Source organism: Durio zibethinus, chromosome 15, assembly GCF_047325235.1.
Source record: "Durio zibethinus cultivar Kanyao isolate XHJ-2024 chromosome 15, ASM4732523v1, whole genome shotgun sequence".
NCBI lineage: Eukaryota > Viridiplantae > Streptophyta > Magnoliopsida > Malvales > Malvaceae > Durio > Durio zibethinus.
The window spans coordinates 22,086,183-22,107,849 of NC_143176.1; the positions used below are offsets into that span (position 1 = coordinate 22,086,183).

Genomic DNA, 21,667 nt, shown 5'->3' on the forward strand with positions numbered 1-21,667 from the left:
TATATCCAACGCAGCTTACGAATGTTGTTTCCTTATCTCATGCGGATCATATAGCCATGATTTGCTCAAATCAAAGTATCAAACCAATTTGTTTTAATAATATCTAATTGATCCGGTTGATATAATCCCAATCTGCTCGTGCTTGAGGAAAATAGAAAACAAATAAAAAAAAGGTAATTCAGAAAATCTGCTTTGATCATTTTTAGAATTCGCATAGAAACCAACGATGGAAATACAAACAATTAATTTGTTAAACTAATTAACATGATGAGTTTTTCATGGTTGTAACCGGAAGATCAAGAGATAGATTACATGGGATAAAAATTTAAATTTTAAATTTATTAAATATTATTTTTTAAAATAATTATATGAATTAATTGAATTAAATTTTAAATTTCAATACAGCTTTAATTATTATTCACGAGTATGATTTCCATAAATTATTCATAGATAAATCCCATAAATATAAATAATAGTAATGAATCTATTAAAAAAAGTAACAAATAGAGAATGATTAATGAAAAGAGCTCAACCCTTTAAAAATAATGAAAATGAGTAAGAAAGGAAAAATTATTAATACAATGGTTAGATTTCATAACATATTTAAGTTTTATAATCAAAAGTGATTATGAAACCTAATTATCATATTAACAATTTTCTTCATCCTTAATCCTTTTCATTTTCAAACAATTTTAGTAATATTTTGTTAGTTCCAACTTGAACAGAGCCATCGTCTTTGTATACAAGATGATTTTGTCCACAACTTAAACTATAATTAAACTTTATTTGGATTGATAGTAAGATTAATTTTAGTGAAATTAAAAACAATAATAAAAGTGACTATTACTACGATTAAAAAAAAATCAATAATAAATTTATTTTAAATGAATTTCACTGAAATTAATATTTAAATTTAATTAATAATGTAACAAAATCAATCACATCATATTGAAAGTACGATGAAATCCAAACTTAACCTTAGAGTTTAATATAACAATTGTTAAGTATTTCAAGGAAAAATTATGGTTCAAATATTGAAATTCACTTTCATTTTTTTTTTTTTAATATTCTAAGCCATATAAATATACTCGGGATAGCCAATTTGCTGCTTTAATCACATTGGAATTTTTTCTATATAAACATATAAGTAAGGTTGAAGATGAGTTTGAGAAGCCTTACAAATTGTCTATCCCTTCAACTTGTGGGTTGGTATATATGTTAGAATTTTAATTTCCTTATTTGTGGGCTTCCACCACTTTATAAGCTAAAGTCTCTGTGTGTTGCTATAGCAAGTATGTAATTTTTTAAAAAATAAATATGGAAAAAAGTTTTTTGAAATTAATTTGTAATAATCTATAAGCTCGAATTTGTTTAAATTAATTTTTTATGTATAATTTGTGAATTTTTTTAAATAAAAAAATTAAATTATAATTTAAATATAAATTTAAATCAATATATTAAAATGTCACAAAATTTTAAAAAATAAAATTTGATATATTTTTTAAAAATATAAAATTTTAATAATTAATAAATACTAATCAAATTTAAATTATAAATAATATTTTCAATAATTCTTTTACATATTATTGATTATACCATTAAACTATATTAATCTAGTAATTTAGATTTTTATTAAATTATTGTAATAAATATTTCACCAACTTCATATAAAATATTTATTCTAAGTATTGTTCGATTAAAATTTACTTAAAATCTGCAATTGCCAAAGTTTCCTTCATAATTTCCCGACCATATATTCTCTTTGAAAATCCCAGCATTATTTATTACAAAATCTTGCGATTCAACTTTTAAATGGCTCTATCAAGCATTAAGCACACGTGGGCCCCAAATTGCCGTCCACGTGGCCCAATTTCCACATGTAAATCTCCTCTCTTTACAAAAACCCCCTGTCGAACACCTGCTCTCAAACCCCACCGTACCAAAGCCTCGTTCGCTCAAACAAAGAAGAAAATCCTAAGCTTTCTTGTTTCTTCTTTGTCTTTCATTCCCTCCAACTTCTCACAATGCCAACTGCACCCCAGCAACCGAACCGAGCCAGAGTCGTGTGGCGCACCTGCCTAGCCTCCTCCTTCCGCACCGCCCTAGCATGCACCATAGTAGGAGCCATCACCTTGTACGGACCAGCTACCCTCCAACGCCAAGTAGCATTCCCAGCATTTTCCTACGTGACTGCCATCCTTGTCGTGACAGACGCCACGTTGGGTGACACGCTACATGGTTGCTGGCTGGCGCTCTACGCTTCCGTCCAGAGCCTGGGACCTGCCATGTTGAGCCTATGGTTGATAGGACCAGACAAACTTACGAACGGAACCACCGCTCTTGCGGTGGCTTTAGGAGGGCTGATAGTGGTGTTGCCCGAGTCGACTCACTTGACAGCCAAGCGAATAGCGTTGGGCCAAATTGTTATAGTTTACGTTGTCGGTTTCATTAATAGTGAGCAAACCGAGCCAATTATGCATCCGGTGCATGTGGCGGCTAGCACTGCGGTTGGGGTGTTGGCAAGCGTTTTGGCCTTATTGCTTCCCTACCCAAGTTTGGCTTGTTGCGAGGTTAGTGAACAAAAACATCTTCGATTCTTAGTATCATTTCTATCTCTCTCTAATCCTTTGCATCTAAGACAAGACAACGACTTTAACATAAGCTTAGAAGACTGAATAATACAGATCAAAAGAATCTGATAGGATTTATCATATTTCACTACGTAGTTTTAAGTTTTTTTAGTGACGTTTTATTAATGTTTTTTTTTTATGGTAGGTATCTTTTGTATCTTAGGCGACGAACAAAAATTATAGTAAAAGACTTTCATTTTTAAATTAAAAAAATCAGATGTATAAATCTAAATTATAAAGTTTTTTAATCGGATGTATTGGAAATTTTCCTAAAGAATTAGGTTTTTTTTAGCATAAGTTTGGATGATTGCAAAAGATAGAAGACAGAATCAGGTAAGGATTTAGTACATTAATGCCGTAGCCAAAGTAAATCCTAAAATCCATTACAAAGTCTTGAAATAATGACAGCAGCGCTCCATTTGCTGACATCTTGGAAGTCAATGGTGGCCACTAGGCACAAGTACTATGTAACTATTTTTCTTGTCTTTTCTACTTTTAATTTTTTAATACCATTATACTCCTTATCCCATTTTTTTTATATATTTTTTGGATATTCTAAAATTATGTTTTTTTTTTACATCTAAATTTTTTATTTTTTATATTTTAAAATTATTTTTATGATTTTTTATTTTTTGATATTAAAAATAACGAAACATTAATTTTATAAAAGAAATTAATTTTAATATTAAATATATTAAAATCAATTTTTTTTTAAAATTTTATAAAAATCAATACCACTCAAACAATTTAAATCGAAAAGAGTTTTCATATACAATAAATATATAGTTATATTAACTAATAGTGAATTATATGATATTAAAAAAATTTTATTTAAATTTTTATGTATGTATTTTAAGAGTTTATAAAAAGTTATATTTGTCATATGATTTACTACCAACATATAAAATCTATAAATTGATGGTGAATTAAATATAAATTTATTTTTAATTAAAAAAATTCCTCTTTCATTTTTTTTTGTTAATGCGAACTAAAAAAAAAAAAAAGTCTGACTAGCCAGTGTATTGATTTTGAGAGAATTAATTTCGTCGTTATGTTTATAAAGGCGAAGAAAAACTGCAAGCTTCTGGCGGAGAACAGTTCAGAGAGGCTAAAGTTTTTCGTGAAGGCACTTTGCGCTGAAGACAAAGCAGCGGCATCTGCTTCCATTTCCCAAGCTAAGCTTTTGAGCGCAGATGCAACCAAACTTCTTCAAAGTATTAAACGCTTCCAAGTAAGACCCGTCTGTATAATTTTGACATTACAGCCGTTTGGATAGGCTTTCTGTTTTCTTTTCTTTTTCGTTTTTTATTGACTTGTCGAATATATTTAATGTGGATGAAGCGAAGTTACTCATTTTCTTTTGTTTTTTTGAATAGGGAAGCGTGAAATGGGAGAAACTTCCTTTCAAGTTTTTGAGACCCTATTACATGAACTCAGGGGAGAAATTGCAAGATATAGAGATGGCTTTAAGAGGAATGGAAATTGCTTTGGAGAGTACTCATTCATTTCCGGGGAGATTAATGTTGGATGGAGATATCAAAAAAGGCCTGCTTAGGCTGGGAGACCAGATTAGCTCAACCATAAAACAGGCTAAGAGTTTCTTGCCTGGTGATTCCTTAACTGTTCCGGAATCAAATGCTGAAGACATTCTGAAGTTCCTCCAAACGCTTCAGAAAATCCCACCAACCCACCAGGATTTACCCTCTTTTTTCTTCTTATTTTGTATGAAACTCCTTCATAGTAAGCCGTTGCCGAAACCAACGACTAAAAATCCCGTTCAGAAAAATGGAAATAGGTTCTCCTTCAAAGAGGTTTGGAACAGCTGCGGCCTTAAGAGCAAAAGGGTCATGGCAGCTTTCAAGTTCTCACTTTCATTAGGATTTGCAGCTCTATTTGGGTTGATATACAGTAAGCCCGATGGTTACTGGTCAGGACTCCCGGTTGCTATCAGCTTTGCCGCAGCAAGAGAGGCGACATTTAAAGTTGCAAACATTAAAGCACAGGGGACAGTTTTGGGGACTGTATATGGAGTTATAGGTTGCTTCCTTTTTGAAAGGTTCTTGCCAATCAGGTTTTTGTCTCTGATTCCTTGGTTCCTCTTTACAAGTTTCCTAAGGCAAAGCAAGATGTATGGTCAGGCTGGTGGAATATCTGCTGTCATTGGTGCCGTACTGATATTGGGAAGGAAAAATTTTGGTCCCCCAAGTGAATTCGCCATAGCAAGAATCATTGAAACATTCATTGGATTATCTTGTTCAATTGTGGTAGACATTCTTTTCCAACCCACAAGAGCTTCAACTTTGGCTAAAATTGAGCTCTCTAAAAGTTTGGAGACGTTGCATGTATGTATTGGCTCCGTGTCTCTCCAAGTCAGCGAAGCCAGCCTGGTAGAGAATCAAAAGAAGTTGAAAATTCATGTAAATCAGCTAGGAAAATTCATTGGAGAAGCTGAGGTGGAGCCCAATTTCTGGTTTTTGCCTTTTCATAATGCTTCCTATGGTAAGCTTTTGGAGTCTCTGTCAAAAATGGTGGATCTCTTGCTTTTTGGTGCTCATGCAATAGGATTTCTCGAACAAGAGTCACAAAAACTTCAAACTTCTTGGAAGGAAACTGTAAATAGACTAGAAGGTGACCTTAAACTCTTCAATGACTCAGTTGGATCTTTAATAAAATACCTTGGGAAGATATCGTTGATCAAATCACTCCCAATACTTGACAAGGAACTTGAAAAGAACAACATTTCTCATGATCTTGAGATGGGAAAATCACCATGTCCGAATTTTTTTAGGTTTTCTGGTTCAGACAATGAAGATGATGAGATGGACAAGATTTTGAATTCATTTCTTCAACATTCGAAAGAAGTTGTTGATATTATCCATGGCATTGAAGGTGAAAAGGAGATTAAGAGCCAGATACTTTTAAGTTTGAGTGCCCTGGGGTATTGCATGAAAAGTTTAATAAGAGAAACCAGACAGATTGAGGAGGGAATAAGGGAACTTGTTCAGTGGGAGAATCCTTCAAGCCTTGTTAACTTGCATGAAATCTCATGTAAAATACATGTTATATACAGTTAATTGTTGTATCATGAGAAATAGATAATTTAATCCAAAAAAAAAAGTTACCAATTTCTAAAACATCTTCAAAAAAGAATGATAGATGGAATATATAATACAAAAATTAATAGTTACTTCTAGAGTTATGGTAGTATTAGCTTGGCGAGTCCATGCTGCATTAATATTTTCATACTCATTTAATTATCAATATAAGCTCTAGCTTAAATTGAAATATTAATTGAAGCAATACAAATATAATATAAATAGACACAACTTAAATTCTCAAAGGTGATTTTTTGCCTATTCAATTTCATTATGGATGATGAGTCAAAAATTTTGAAAAAACAAATCTGAAAAAAAGAAATATCTATATAATAAGAACAAACTCCGATACACAAAATTTTCCACTTTACAAGGGTTAGGGTGAGGGTTTTGAGTTTCCGATTCATTTCAAAAAAAATTTATTTATATTAAATTTAACGAATTTATAAAAAATTATTTTGTAACTCAAACGAATCATACATTGATGATGGATTTATTTCATATCACCTACAATATCATTAGGAAAAGAGAAAAAAAAAAAGAATCCATCAATGGACTTGTCATAAACTTTATTAAAAGTGGAATACAAATGCATGCTAAAAAAGATAAGTGGTTTAATTATTAAGAATTTGAAATGGTTTGGTTTGTCGAGGTTTAAAGTGATTTAGATGACTTACTTAGTTCTTTTGATTCGCTAAAATTTCTAGTATTCCACAAAGTTGTCGTATGTATATGATCCTCGAGGAAATGGGCGGAAAGTGATTATCGAATAACATCGGATTTTTTCTAAGGCTACTGTAAAGCACTAAATTAAGATTTAACGTTTAATAATAAAATATAACACAAATCGTTGATTTTAACCCTACTATATATAAACAACTTTGCACTGTTTTTGGAAGATTTAATGATCTTTTTTAATAATGTCGCTATTTTTCTTAATGACAGATTGGACAAATGTTGCTTGAAAAAAAAGAAATACTAAAAACCCATTCTTCTATAATAATGGTGGTGGAAAATGATGTGGATGGATAATGATACATTGAAGAATGTTCAATGAACATAATCCAAAACAGAAACAAATTGAGTTAATGATGTTTTTAGTGAAAAATTTTGGAATGTTAGTATTTTGAAATATATCAATTTAAAATAACGAAATTTGTAATTGTATTGTTTTAATAATTATTTTTTAAAAATAAATTTTAATTATTGGAATTTGATGAAATAAAAAAAACAATTATGATAGACAAATAATGATATTAGAGATAAAAAAAAAAACCAAAATACTAAAAATATATAATATGGTATCATTAGATTTGTAAAAAAGTATAGATATTATTAACAATATAAAAATTAAAAAATTATAATTATTTTTTATAATTAAAATTAAAGAAAGCAAAAATTTCGTAAAAAAATAATAAATATTAACCTCTTACCATAAAATCAAAAAATTTAAAGACGTAATAGAATAGGAATGGGCTTATGGGGCAGATACATTAGAAAATAAAAATCCAAATCTTTAAAGGAAAAAGCCTACTGCTGTGGCTGCTGGGATTCGAGCCCAGGTCTCCACGTGGAATTCTTACCACTAACCTACAGCCACTTGATGATGATTCTAGTTCTCATGTTTTCTTAAAATTCTAATGGTCAAGACTTAGATCTGCCTCCAACTAGCTGCAGCCAACCACCAAATACTTAAACGGGCGATGACCCAGATTCGTTGTCGTCACAAGCCTGCTTTTCAAGCTATCTCTATTCATTATTTCAAAGGGCAATGAGGTGTACTGTAATGCCGGGAGAAATACATATAATCCTATATTCTAAGTTCTAACTCAAATGTTAGATCTATAGTTACAATTAGAAGTATTCATGAGATACTCAGATCAAACCTAATCAACCCTCAATCCAAATCGAATCAGATATGCGAATCAGATGGGTGATACAAATCATGAATAGATCTAACTGTAAAGATTATTTGGATTAATAATAAATTTGATTTTAAAAAGATTAAAAATGATAATAAATGTTGTTGTACTTACGATTAAAAAATTATGAAAAAAATTTATAATTTCATTAAAATTAATATTTAAACTTAATTAATAATACCATTAACTTAACTACACCGAAATCCAAATCATCACTAATTCTCAACTAATTACAGGGCCCACATAAATTTTTTACACCTGGCAGAACCAGACACGTAAGCTACTACGCTTAAAGAGAGCTCATGTAAAAAAAAAGCGAAACATCTGCCATTAATAAAGCAAAATCTCCCTTAATTGTCGCCCTTAAACACACTTAAATTGACTTCCTTAAGCAGATATATTACTTTTAACCATTCCTAATCTCGATTCTCTCATTCCCAAACAAAACCAAAAGCCCTTCATTAAAACCCCGCGTTTGTTTAGGTAATTAAGATCGCAAATAAATAATCAAAAGTTGATTTTTTTTTTTGGGAAAATGTTTGGGGTTTTACTTCTGTTTGGTGTGATCTGAATTATTGTTATCGTTATCGAGGAGCTATCATCAAAAGCTCTCAGTTTTCGTAATTTAGAAGGCTCCCCCAATTTAAAATTTTTAATTTGTTTAAAAATTTTATTTGGTGGAAGAAGTTTCGATTTTTAGAACCATTTTTGAGACTATAAATAAGGCTTTCTGATCCCAGGTTTTTTGTGTAAGTAAGAGATCAACTTCACTTCGGTTTTGTCTGATTCTTGAAATTCTCAATCAGGTCCTCTTATTACAATTTCCGATCTCAAAATCAATCCTTTTTTCTCAAAACCATGACCAGTGTTTTGTCTTTCAGTTGCGCTTTGTTTTGTTTCTTCTCAATCAGGTCCTTTCTTTGGCAGGTTTTTGAGTTAAAACGCGAGATCTGAGCAATGGCGGCAAATTCATCAAATGGGGAACAACAAACAACCTCAAAGCCACCACCTTTGCCATCTCCATTGCGCTTTTCCAAGTTCTTTCAGGTTTTTGTTTTTTGCTTTTTCTTTAATACTAAAGGGTTTGTATCAGTTTATATTCTTTATCATGTTATGCAGCTTTCTCTTTCTTTTTGTTAATTGATAGTAAGTGATTGTGATGTTTTCTGCATCTGGGTCGTTGCTTTTCTGTGGGAATTAGCCTTTGCTTATGGCTTAAGAAAAAAATGGTTTATTTAGAGTAGTTTCAAGTGGGGCAGACAATGGTGCGGCAGTACATGAGATATAAATACTATCTCATAAAGAAGAGAAAAATGCGTGTGAACAGTTGGTGACAGTACTCTTAGCTTCTGTACAAAGTTTATCAAATCTGTTTAATTGTGTGTTAACATTCTCATTTGGTAGTGAATCTGTTCACTGTTTGCTAATCTTGGAAATGTTTGAGAAACGTGTTGGCAGGCCATGTTCGAAAAGTGACCTCTTGTTCCTTGATATGTTAATGTGTAATTTTCAGTCTTTTCAAAATAAATGGCCAAGAGATAATTGAGAGCAATATAACAATAAATAATTCTTTGAAAGTAATTCAACCAGATTCATTCAAAATCATTCTTAAGATTGTTTCAAAATGATTCGCAACATTGTTGTCCCTCGTGAACAGGTAGTTCCTGGATTGTAGATCCTTATTATGGTTAAATATTCAGTTTAGATTTGTCAGAGGTCTTGTTTATCTAATTGCTTTTTTTATCTTTATGTCCTTGATGGATCAAGGATTGCAGTATTCTTCCTCCCTTAGCTATCTTATTTCTATATGTTTTGGAGATTGTTTGAACTCTCCCCTATTTCTTACATGAAGTTTTTATTGATAAGTTTGATTACATTTTAACTTGTTTCTTCGTGTACTTATTATTTATATCTCTAATTTTTTTTTTAACCATTTACAACAGTCCAACATGAGGATTTTGGTTACTGGAGGAGCTGGTTTTATTGGTTCTCACTTAGTGGACAAATTGATGGAAAATGAGAAAAATGAGGTTGGTAGATTTTCTTATCACATCCGAGCTCTGTTTCCTTATTTATAAATGAATACAGACCCATTTTACTAAGATTATTGTTTATTATACCATTATATGTATCTAATACCTTCATGCTCAGGTGATTGTTGTGGATAACTACTTCACTGGATCAAAGGACAATCTTAGAAAGTGGATTGGTCATCCTAGATTTGAGCTTATTCGTCATGGTAAGTTCTTATCCTTTAGCCCATTTTTCTGGATACCAAAAGTTCTCTTTTTCATTGCCATAAACGTCTAGTGGATGTGTACTTACTATAATCCTTTTTCTTGTATTGTAATATATATTTTTCCTTATCCTTTTTGTGGTCAATTAGAATCGGTCAGCATGAGTCAAACGTAGTGTTGCTGCTCTATATAAACCATGTTGGCTGTTGTATCCTGTGTATTGATCCGTCTGTGCTGTAAACTTGAACTGACTGTTGTGAAGATAGTATCACTATATTAGGAAAATTAATTTTCAGAAATTTGGCATTTATATGAAATTTTTGAGTCATGGCTTCACTTTGCTGTCTACTGCATTGTACAGCAACACAAAATGCTTAAAATGGAAATGGATTGTGAGCACAAAAGCTTCATATCACTAATGGAGATATGAGATTGTAAAGGACTATATTTTGTTACATTGGTTGATATAAAATTTATTCTGGTAATTGAATCTGTATCTCTTTTTCATCTTTGCAGATGTTACCGAGCCATTGTTGGTTGAGGTTGATCAAATTTACCACCTTGCATGCCCAGCTTCTCCAATTTTCTACAAATACAATCCTGTGAAGGTGGGTGTTGGTGTTTCTGCAATGCTTTCTGAAATATTTTTGACCGGTTCCTTGATTTTTACTTTATATTTCGATAGACAATAAAGACAAATGTCATTGGTACGCTGAACATGCTGGGACTTGCCAAGCGAGTGGGAGCAAGGTTAGGGATGTGTTTCTTATCAATTTATTTATATTTCCTTCTCTGCTGGCTCTACTCAATTGGGATTTTGTGGAACAGGATCTTGCTCACGTCAACTTCAGAGGTATATGGAGATCCTCTTATCCATCCACAACCTGAATCATACTGGGGTAATGTTAACCCAATCGGTGAGTTTCCTCTATTGAAGTTTGAACCGTTTATGCTCTTTGAGCAGTTAGTAATGATTGAAACTTTTGTACTTGTGGAAGACAGACTACTTTCATTAGAAGATACATTCTTGCCATTATGATATTTCATTTATTTTCAAATCTTTCAAACCTGTTTACAATTTGGTATAAATATGCTATTAGCCAATACTGTGTAATGTAGAATTTAACCTAGGAGATGCAATGGCCAGTGAATGTATAATTTTATGGCAACATTAGGCCTCCTATTTGTTGTAGGGGTTCGGAGCTGCTATGATGAAGGGAAGCGTGTGGCTGAGACCCTAATGTTTGATTACCATAGGCAGCATGGGATAGGTGAAATTTCTTGGTATGCATAAATGAAGTCATCTTGTTATTTTATTAATACTTAACATTGTCCTTTTTATCCTTTACCATAGAGATACGCATTGCTAGAATCTTCAACACATATGGTCCACGCATGAACATCGATGATGGGCGTGTTGTCAGCAATTTCATAGCTCAAGCACTGCGGTAAGTATTGTGTTTTAATGTGTTGTATTGTTATTAGCATATTTCTGCTCCTTTTTTTCTTAGGTTTGTTGCCAACAAGACCACCATTCACTTATCAATTACTGATTTAATTGTAGAATGACAAGACAGTTGTTTCCTAAATTCTGTTACAATTTAGTCTATTAGAACAACTCTTTTTCCCTCTTGTTTCTCCACTGAGCTAGTATCATCTCGCATATTACATCTCTTTTGCACTTTGTAGTGGTGAACCACTGACAGTTCAAAAACCTGGCACACAAACTCGCAGTTTCTGTTATGTCTCCGACATGGTATGCTACACGTGTAAAATTTTGACTAGCTTTAATTCCTTCCGATAGCCCTCTATCGTAACAAAATGAAGTGTAACATCTGTAAAAATGTTTAGGTTGATGGCCTTATTCGTCTCATGGAGGGGGAGAACACTGGTCCAATTAACATTGGGAACCCAGGTTATCCTAAAACTTTTATGTGACTGTATGGACATTATGATGCACTTACTGATTAGATGCTTTTTGTACGCTTTTAGGTGAATTTACCATGCTTGAGCTTGCTGAAACAGTCAAGGAGGTAAGTTCCATATTTTCACTACTTTGGTTCCGTCCTGTATGTGTACATCATTAAATACTTCAAACTAGCTCGATTTATTTTGATCATTGAGAAGTTAAGACTTACCAGCCTTTTGTCAGATGTTGTTTGACATTGACCTAGCTTCTGTTTCGTGGTGCATCGTTGCAGCTCATTAATCCTGATGTAGAGATAAAGATGGTGGAGAACACTCCAGATGATCCGAGACAGAGAAAACCTGACATCACAAAGGCGAAAGAATTGCTAGGATGGGAGCCGAAAGTCAAGTTGCGGGATGGTCTTCCATTCATGGAGGAGGATTTCCGATTGAGGCTAGGAGTCTCCAAAAAGAAGTGAAAAAACTATTCATGAATTACGCAAGAGGGTGAAATTTTCTATGGCAGATTCAATGCTTGTGGTGGGTAACTGAGAATATATTTCTCCAATGCCTCATCTTGTTCTTTATTATATCGTAACAGAAAATAAAACATAACCACAGAATGTGAGAATTTGTGAAACTACTTTAATTTTAGCAGTCCTTACAGAAACATAGATGATCTTGTTACCGTGAATTTTGTTTGCTACAGCAATTAATAAACTATGGTGATTATCTGTTCTACTTTCTTGACAAACTCTCTCTTGAAGAAATTAATAACATGTATAATTATAATATTAGTATTCAAGATTCAATTTTTTTAACATTTTTGCTTCACCATACTTTACTTGTTCAAGTTTCTTTTGAAAATTTTTTTTACCGAATATATAATAAATCAAAAGGGAATATAATAAAGGATTTTTTTTAAAAATCCCAATATAAAAGAACTAATTATATATACAATTAATAATAAAAAATATAGTAATAAAAAAAATCTTGGAATATATAAATTAGATTTAACGTATTGATATTAGAAGAAATATCAACTTACACAGTGTAATTATTTTTTAATTTTATATCTTTTAATAATTGATTTAAATAAATTTAAAAGATGTGGGACAAGTAAAAAATAAAAAATATATATGCAAAATAATAATAATAATGTGTAAATTGATTCCACCTCTTAATATTATACTATTTAACATATTTTATAAATTTTCTCTTAATTACTTTATTTGATCTTTTAATTTTCTTATGAAATGAAAGTTGGATATTTATATTAATACATACTATTTAACACTTAATTACTTCATTTTATTATTTTTTTTCTTATGAAAATGAATGTTGGATATTTGTATTTTATATGTCATCACTTTTTTGAAGATTTGGATACAATTATGTGAATAATGCTAATTAATTTTTGTAATTATAATATTTATTTTAATAAAATAAATTCATGCATAAGTTTTTATTAAATATAATGTCACAAAATTTGAAAAATTTTTTTCTTTTTAAACAAGTTTTCCCACATTTAATAACACATCAGACTTTTTCAATTGGTCTGGGCTTTTTTTTTTTTTTTCCCTATCATATTTTTTTCAAAATTTTTAATTATAAAATAATTGCAAACATAATTTTTTTACTGGATTTTCAAATTGTTTCAAAATTTGAAGTATGAAAATAAATTTCTTGCAAAAATAAAAAAAATAATGATAAAAAGTTACATCAATTGAAAGATTAACGTTAAATTTGGTCTACTCACAAAAATAAAGTAATAAATTTATATTTTGTCACATATAACTTAATAAAAACATTTATTATTATAACATGTTAAATAATTCAAATTCAAGGGTGATAAAATAGAAATACAAATTTTAGAACTGATAATTTATTAATGTTTCACATTTGGATTATTCTGATTTATATGTTTTCAAACTCTAATATTTCTTTTTGATGATTATGTCCATATATAAAAATATTAATCATAGAGTAGAAGTATAGTTTAAAATAAAATAAAAAAAATTCTTTTGGATCACCTAATATAGATAAGCATTTTATTTTCTTATTTTTTATAAATTTTTAATTTACCTTTAAACATTTTATCTAACTATATACCTGATTAAAAAAAACATTAAATATTTAAATTCTCTCGAATCTACAATTTTCAAGTACCAATTTCAATAACATATCAATTAATCAAAGAAATAATCATTATTTTTTATAAATTGTTAACATCTACTCGATTTTATCTTTTTGTCAAAACTTTATATATTAAACATTTTTACTTAATTATACTATTTGAAAAAGATAAATTATCAAATATGTTGTTAAATATAATTTTTTAACTCAATAAGTATAATTAATATGATCATATATATTTTTAAGATATATTTAAAAAAATTAATTAAAAATAAAACATGTATTACCATATTAATTCTATTTATAAATTTTTTAAAAATATACTAATAATGTATGGAATAAATTTTTTTAAATATATTAAAATGAAATAAGTCATCTGATTTCAAACACTTTACTTTTTCTTTTTTCTTTTTTTCCCCCCTAAACCACTCAATGGGTCACACCAATCATTACTTAGAGTAGGTGATGTTTATTGTCAATTTTAACATAAAAGACTAAGGGCAGATGATTTTATTATTTATTTATTTATTGAAAGGGGAAATTGAACTTATTTTTAATGAAAAATATATGTATTTATTATTAAATTAAATATTTAAGTACCAAAAATCATAAAAAGATGTTCGGTTTATAAAATCTTAAAATTTAAAGAAAAACGTGAAATTCGAGAAATTATGATACTTAAATAAAAGTTTGAGTTTTAGGGTATTTTATTTTTTGATTATTGTGTTTGATCGGTGAAAATTTGTATTTGTTAAATTATATATTTTTATCATAATATTTTTGATAATATTAAAAAAATATTTATTATTTTTTTAAAAATAAACACGATTTACTTTCAAATGAACTAAAGATTTTATATATTTTTATAAAATTAAAATTATACCAATTACAGCATTTACATAATAAAATAAATAATTGATGTGAAATTTTAAAAAATAACTATATTTAATTATGATATTTAATTAAAAAATGTTGTAATTACTTTCATTTAAAATTTAAAAATATTTAATTAAAAAAATATCAGAATTGACTTAAATTTAAAATATTTATTACAACATTTTTTTAATTAAATATCATAATTTTTATTTACCTAAATTACAGCGTTTGAAAGAAGCGCCATAATTGCCGTAATATCCCAAAGCAATAGGCCCTCCCTCACCTATAGGCACCACCAGCCTTTTTCTGGTCTTTGCCAAGTGCTCCGCCCATGTGTGGTAAAAAGAGGTTTCTGTTTTCAGGCTGCATGCAAATCTTTATGTTAATTTGGTCCATCTGGAAAATTGTTTTATAATTATTTTATAAATTTCAATTTAAAATTTTAAGTTAAATGATTTAAAATTTGCACAACTTAAAGTAGGATGAACTTTCACTATCGATGGGATTAAATTACTTGGCTTTTTTTTTTTTTAACATTTTAATTATGAAAATACAACGAGAGGTTAAATGAAAGGGTTTTTTAGTATAAAATTTTAAAATTTAATTATAAAATATATGTTTATATTATTTTTTATAAAATACTCAATTACAATATTTTTATATGATAAATATCGTAATAATCATATTTTAAATACAATACATATATCATTAAATTATTTTATATGTTTAAAAAAAACACCCTAATAACTAGTTATAAAATATATGAAATTACCAAAAAAAAGTATTAATTATTACGTTTTGTTAAAAAAAAAACATCATAATTGATTTACTGTTATTTCAGTTTTAATTTCAAACTTATTTTTTAAAAAAATAATATAAATATAATACATTTTTTATTCAAATTAAATGTGAAACTTAAATAATTTTTTACCTAAAATTATAAAATATCATAAAAAGATGATGTTTTGATTCTAAAATTTTAAGCATTGCTGAGAATTTAATATTTTTTTTTTAAATTGAAAAACTTTGAAATAGACATGAGAATCAAATATTTATAATTAAAATTTTAAAAAAATTTTGAATTCTTTCAAATCAAATGTCTTTTAAATATTTAAATTATATATAATATAATAAAAGCGTTGTTAAACTCTTTTTTTTTTTTAATATTCAAGTTGCAACATTTTTTGTAAAAAATAAAAACATGTAGAAACTATATGCATATAATAAATAACAGTTTTTGAGAAAAAAATTGAAAACAATTTTGCTACTTGAGACAAAATTTTTTTGATATATTCCTTTTGCTTTAAAATGTTTTTAATGTATTAATTTTCATAGAATTTAAGAAAAAATTTTAATTTTAATATAATTAATATTAAAATTTAAATTTTAACTTTAAAAAATTAAATTTAAAATTTTTTATACAATTAAAATTTTATAATTTTTAATATCAAAAAATAAAAAAATTTTAAAATATAAAAAAAATAAAAAATTTAGATGTTTAACAAAAATAAAATATCTAAAAAAAGGACTAAAAAAAATGGAATCGAGAGAGTAAAATATAGAACTCGCTATTTCAAAAATTTGAAAACATTGAGGGCTCGGTTTTCATCGCATTTTATTTGCGGTTTGCCTCTTGTTTTCCCGCAATCCGCCAAAATAAAATCAAATTTAACTCTACAAAAGTTCACCGCCTAATTTAAAATTTCAAAAGGCACAATCCCTGTCACATACCACAAAATTGATCTCGACCGTCGATGATAATCCCATCTACGGTTCATGTGTAATTCAACTAGAACGACACGGATAGACACTAAATCCGACATTCCAAACACCTACAATTCGCGCAGTAACATTATACGTCACACAACCGTCGATTTTAGCAGCGTCAACGGTATAGATGTAACTCATTCTTTTCACGCGGATCGATACTTTTAGCCGTCGATAAAATGTAATCGTACAACTCACACTAGCCTCCGCCAAACGTTTCAAAACCCAAAATCCCACTCCTTTGCTCTTATAAATTTTCCATAATTCCATCCGCCTTCCATTCACAACAATTTTCTCGTTCTTCGATTTTATTAGTTGTTGTTCGAGAAAATCAGAAGCTTTCGAAGAAAATGTCAGGAAGAGGAAAGGGAGGTAAGGGGCTTGGAAAAGGAGGAGCCAAGAGGCACAGGAAGGTTTTAAGGGATAACATCCAAGGTATCACCAAGCCCGCGATCCGCCGTCTCGCTCGTAGAGGAGGAGTCAAGAGGATCAGCGGCCTGATCTATGAAGAAACCAGAGGAGTGTTGAAGATTTTCTTGGAGAATGTGATTCGTGATGCCGTGACTTACACGGAGCACGCAAGAAGGAAGACTGTGACTGCCATGGACGTTGTTTATGCCTTGAAAAGGCAGGGCAGGACTCTTTATGGTTTTGGAGGTTAGGTTTAGTACTCTTATCATGGATCTTGGCTATAGATCTTTGCTTTTATGTAATCGTTTCAGTACCTTGATGTTATTGTAATCTGTAATCTTGAACATGATCAATGGATTTCGTTCAGCAAAGCTTTTGTGTTTCATTCCGTATTTTTTTTTATTTACTTTTTTTTCCAGGGACTTGTTTTTACATGAAATTAAAAGCCATTATTTATTTTATAGTATAGAATGATATTATAGGTATGGGATGTTTGCCCGAGACGGTCGTGCTTTGTCGTAATTATGACAACCCACCGCAGCAAGTGGGGCGGATATGTCTCAAGTGTTAAGTCAACTTCTCCATTAAAAATTAGTCATTATATAAAAATTTGATTATAATGGAAAACACCCAATCAGCATTGTCACTTATAAATTAAAAAAGTTTTTTGTTGGTTTGGGGCATATAAACAATAATTGATGCATTTGGTTCCAATTTCCTTGTCAAAATTGGCCACTTCTGGCTTCCTTGCCCGTGGCAGTAGCATTTTCACTACAGACGCCAAAATAGTAGCTGGTTACTGGCAGTGACCTGTATAGCAGTCCAGAACCTGACGATTTTTTTTACGGACAATCCCATTTATCCACTAAAACAGTGCCACTTGTTGGTTAATTGTCACATCTTTTGCTGACGTGGATTCTACCCGATACGACCAAAACAGCGAACTCATTCACTGCCATCCCCTCTTTTATTATCCTCTCTCTCTCTCTCTCTCTCTCTCTCTCTCTTTGGAGAAAGGGAAAAAAAAAAGAAATACTGTCTTTCCAGATTTTTGTCGAAACGACAGAAAAAAAAAAAGAAGGTAAAACTCAACGACCGGATATCGGCGCTTGAGCTGAGCAATTCAAGTTCTTGCATTTTCACTGGTAGTTTCCCGTTGCCAGTATGGGAGTGCCGAGCGACGACGCCGTCTTGATCCAGAAAGGAAAGAAGCCAGGAGAGCCTCATGTAATCACTGTTAATTGTCCTGATAAGCATGGCCTAGGATGCGATATTTGCCGTATAATTCTTGATTTCGGTCTCTACGTCACCAAAGGAGGTCAATTCTTTGCTCCCTTTAGCGTTTCTTGCCTCCTCTTTCTATTTTTACTGCAATTACTTTTTTCCTACTTAAAATTATAGGATTTATGCTATTAGATTTGCATTATTTAAAATTATGAATGCTTTTTAGTTAATTTAGTTCTAGATCTTCTTTTTACATAAATAGAATTATGGAATTATCTGGATTGGCTATGTTTTAATGGTAAACAGTTTTGGTTATAGATGTTTCAACGGATGGAATTTGGTGCTATATGGTATTTTGGGTGGTTCCTCATTCAAGCTCACCTTTTGTAAGGTGGCCGAGTTTAAAGAACCGCCTTCAGTCCTTATGTCCATCTTGTTCAGTGACATTTTACTTGAATGATCAAAGTTCCACCTCTGCGGCTTCTTCAGTTTACTTGTTAAAGTTCTTTTGCCTTGATCGGAAAGGATTGTTACATGGTAATTGCGATTCCAATTAAATGTTCCTTAATTTATGTGAATGTGTGTGCGTGCATGTGTGTATGTGTGCAATGTGCAGGGTTGGTTCTAATGCGATTGGAATCCTGCTTTTAGATGTCACACAGGTTCTCTGTGAGCTCGAGCTCACAATTCAAAAGGTGAAAGTTACCACAACCCCAGATGGTAGAGTCCTTGACCTCTTCTTTATAACTGATAACATGTAAGATTCTATTTTGAGATGAATGCGATGCTTTTTCTTTAGAGAAATTTTTGCTCGTGTAATAGTGGTGTTCTGTTGCTGATTGGTTTTTTTTTTTTTTTTTTGGATTATTTATGAGAAATTTCAGTTCTTTGTTTCTGTTTGTTAGGTTGATATATCTAGGCTCTAGCTCTTAAATGTTGTCCGGAAAGTTTTTAGTTTTGGACCACTTATCGAGTTGTCCACTTCTAATGAAAGTGAAATAATTGTCATCTCATGCAGTTTGTGGTTTTATTTGCCTTGGACCATCTTGTTTTATGTATCTGTGTGCCTTTGTTCCCTACATAGCTTATTATTATTTCTCTTTGTAATCAGTTTCTCAAATACCTTATTCTCTCTCTGCTGCATTTTACTCCTCATGGAAAATAAGAACTATATGACTTGGACACTTTCTTGATGCCTGTATTAACTCCTTTTACGTATAGGTCATTGAGAATGCCTTTTAATTGAAAAGTGAAATGACATGTTACATGTTGTCCGTTGATGATTGAGCTATTATTTGTAGATTTGGGGAGTTTAGAACTTGTCAACCAGTTTTCTTTGGAAACTGTGTAATTGTATTAATTATAACCCAGTGATCAAAGAATAAAGTATTTTTTTTTTTTTTATTAATCTCAATTATATTGCAACATTGTTAGGGAGCTTTTACACACAAAAGAACGGCAAGATGACACGTATAAACAATTAAATGCTGTGTTGGGTGAATCATGTATCAGTTGTGAACTCAAGTTGGCAGGTCCTGAGTATGAATGTCATCATGGTATCTCATCTCTTTCTCCTGCTTTAGAGGAAGAATTATTTCATTTTGAGCTATCAGATAACGAGAGTCGTTCACAAGCTCTTAGCCCAGATATGAGGAAATTAAAGAAAGCAAATGTGGTAGTAGACAATTCATTGAGCCCAGCTCATACATTGCTTCAAATACATTGTGTTGATCACAAAGGGCTTTTCTACGATGTGTTGAGAACTTTGAAAGACTGCAATATCAAGGTATTCTATATCCTGCTAAAACTGTTAATGTTTGACAAGTATCTTATAAAATTAGTTTTTGTTGTGTGGCACTATAGTTTGCCTGTTTGATTATGTGCATAATTCCTAAATCTCTCAGATTGAAGATGTCTCACTACTGATATGATTCAGGGTTTGAGGTTGTTTAACCTCTACATTTTTTATAACTGTCCTTTGAACTTTCATCCCCCAAAATCAAACGAGCAACACAAATAATTTTCTGTTCGGAGAATGTGACTATCAGGTTCGGTAGCTGGTAATTCTATATATTTCCTTAGATTAGACCCGGGGCCATAAAATTCATTAAACAGCTGGTTCTCCATTGGCTTGTTTCGTGGAGCCCACTGGATTGTCTCTTGCCGAAGATGCTCATGATTGAAACAACTTTGATGTCTAACTGTTTGATTCAATATATCTCCTTCTTTCTTCCACTTTGTTGATAAATGCTATTTGTTTCTTTTTTACAGATAGCTTATGGTCGGTTCTCACCAAATTCCAACTGCTACCGTGATTTAGACCTCTTTATTCAGCAAAAGGATGGGAAAAAGATTGTGGATCCTGAGAAGCAAAATGGGTTATGTTCTCGTCTGAAGGTGGAAATGCTTCACCCACTGCGTGTCATCATTTCAAACCGAGGGCCAGATACTGAACTTCTGGTTGCTAATCCAGTTGAGTTATCTGGAAGGGGAAGACCACGAGTTTTCTATGATGTTACACTAGCTCTAAAGGCCCTTGGGATTTGCATATTCTCGGTAAGAAATCATTTCATTAAAAGAAAGTGATTTGAAACCCATGAACAGATCGTAACTTTTGTTTACTTGCTATGATATAACATAATGGCAGGGGAATAATGAATTTCCATTGTTTAATACCAATATGGTAGCCTATTTTGAGCTAAAGATATATATTTTATGATATTGTAGCAAGAAGGCTAATGGTTCATTCAGCCTTCATATCTGCAAATCCGCTTGTCGAATTATTTTGTCCTAGGCAGCAGCCAAATCATTGTTTTCAACTATTTGTAACTGTAACCATTTGGTTTCCTGGTTTTTAGGCTGAAATTGGAAGACATTCAAGTTCAGATCGGGAATGGGAAGTCTACAGATTTCTTTTGGATGAGAACTGCAGATTCCAATTATCAAGTATGGTAGCTAGAAACCAGATTGTAGATAGAGTTAGACGATTGCTGATGGGTTGGTAAGTGGAGTCATCTTCTTTGTACCTGGATGATGAGTCCCACCACCATTTACTGCACTTTGTCCTGGTTTCAGTTTGGGGCTCTAATGATCTCCCGAGTCCCGACCCTCCTAGCCACCCCTGCAATGCACTAATCCCCAATTATATCTTTGATGCATTCGGTTTGTATTCTCAAATAAACCTTCATATGATAACCCATGTTGAGCATGTGTAAGTCAAATATGAGTGCTCTTTATTTTTTTGTAGAGAGGGACAGAAACTAGTATGATGTAAAGCATGCTTGTCCAATCCGTTCTTGGTTTCCAGCCTAACCCATGTGTTTGTTGCTTGGTGAGATAAATAAACTTATGAACCTTTGAATTATTGAACCATTAATTAAACATTTGACTCTGTATTGTTATTAGACTAGAAGTTGCTGCTACTGAGCATGGAGGATACTAGGTTGCCACTATAGTTGGCG

General features: G+C 31.0%; 4 protein-coding genes across 10 annotated transcripts; all 4 read left to right on the plus strand.

Moving 5' to 3' along the window:
• The first annotated feature begins 1,924 nt into the window (after positions 1 to 1,924).
• On the plus strand, positions 1,925 to 5,740 carry LOC111301853 (uncharacterized). Its single transcript, XM_022897862.2, has 3 exons — positions 1,925 to 2,570; positions 3,694 to 3,861; positions 4,007 to 5,740. Exons 1-3 carry the CDS (start codon positions 2,025 to 2,027, stop codon positions 5,702 to 5,704), a joined length of 2,412 nt encoding a protein of 803 aa, XP_022753597.2. The 5' UTR covers positions 1,925 to 2,024; the 3' UTR covers positions 5,705 to 5,740.
• Positions 5,741 to 7,965: 2,225 nt separating this feature from the next.
• On the plus strand, positions 7,966 to 12,533 carry LOC111301403 (UDP-glucuronic acid decarboxylase 6). Of its 7 annotated transcripts, none has more exons than XM_022897029.2 (13): positions 7,966 to 8,130; positions 8,575 to 8,694; positions 9,591 to 9,677; positions 9,799 to 9,886; positions 10,401 to 10,492; positions 10,570 to 10,634; positions 10,713 to 10,801; positions 11,078 to 11,155; positions 11,239 to 11,332; positions 11,574 to 11,640; positions 11,736 to 11,799; positions 11,877 to 11,917; positions 12,086 to 12,533. In XM_022897029.2, the coding sequence occupies exons 2-13, from the start codon at positions 8,605 to 8,607 to the stop codon at positions 12,269 to 12,271; spliced, it is 1,041 nt and encodes a 346-aa protein (XP_022752764.1). In that variant the 5' UTR covers positions 7,966 to 8,130; positions 8,575 to 8,604; the 3' UTR covers positions 12,272 to 12,533. The 7 variants fall into 7 exon arrangements, with proteins under 7 accessions (XP_022752764.1, XP_022752761.1, XP_089600970.1 ...); XM_022897026.2 differs by having other exon boundaries at positions 7,993 to 8,130; positions 11,060 to 11,155; XM_089744844.1 differs by having other exon boundaries at positions 8,081 to 8,396.
• Positions 12,534 to 16,792: 4,259 nt separating this feature from the next.
• Positions 16,793 to 17,353, plus strand: LOC111301404 (histone H4). Its single transcript, XM_022897030.2, has one exon. It carries the CDS (start codon positions 16,922 to 16,924, stop codon positions 17,231 to 17,233), a length of 312 nt encoding a protein of 103 aa, XP_022752765.1. The 5' UTR covers positions 16,793 to 16,921; the 3' UTR covers positions 17,234 to 17,353.
• Positions 17,354 to 17,849: 496 nt separating this feature from the next.
• LOC111301402 (ACT domain-containing protein ACR9-like) lies at positions 17,850 to 21,570 on the plus strand. The gene is made up of 6 exons (XM_089744843.1): positions 17,850 to 18,300; positions 18,525 to 18,743; positions 18,858 to 18,963; positions 19,641 to 19,992; positions 20,478 to 20,762; positions 21,065 to 21,570. The coding sequence occupies exons 1-6, from the start codon at positions 18,147 to 18,149 to the stop codon at positions 21,209 to 21,211; spliced, it is 1,263 nt and encodes a 420-aa protein (XP_089600969.1). The 5' UTR covers positions 17,850 to 18,146; the 3' UTR covers positions 21,212 to 21,570.
• Positions 21,571 to 21,667: the final 97 nt, after the last annotated feature.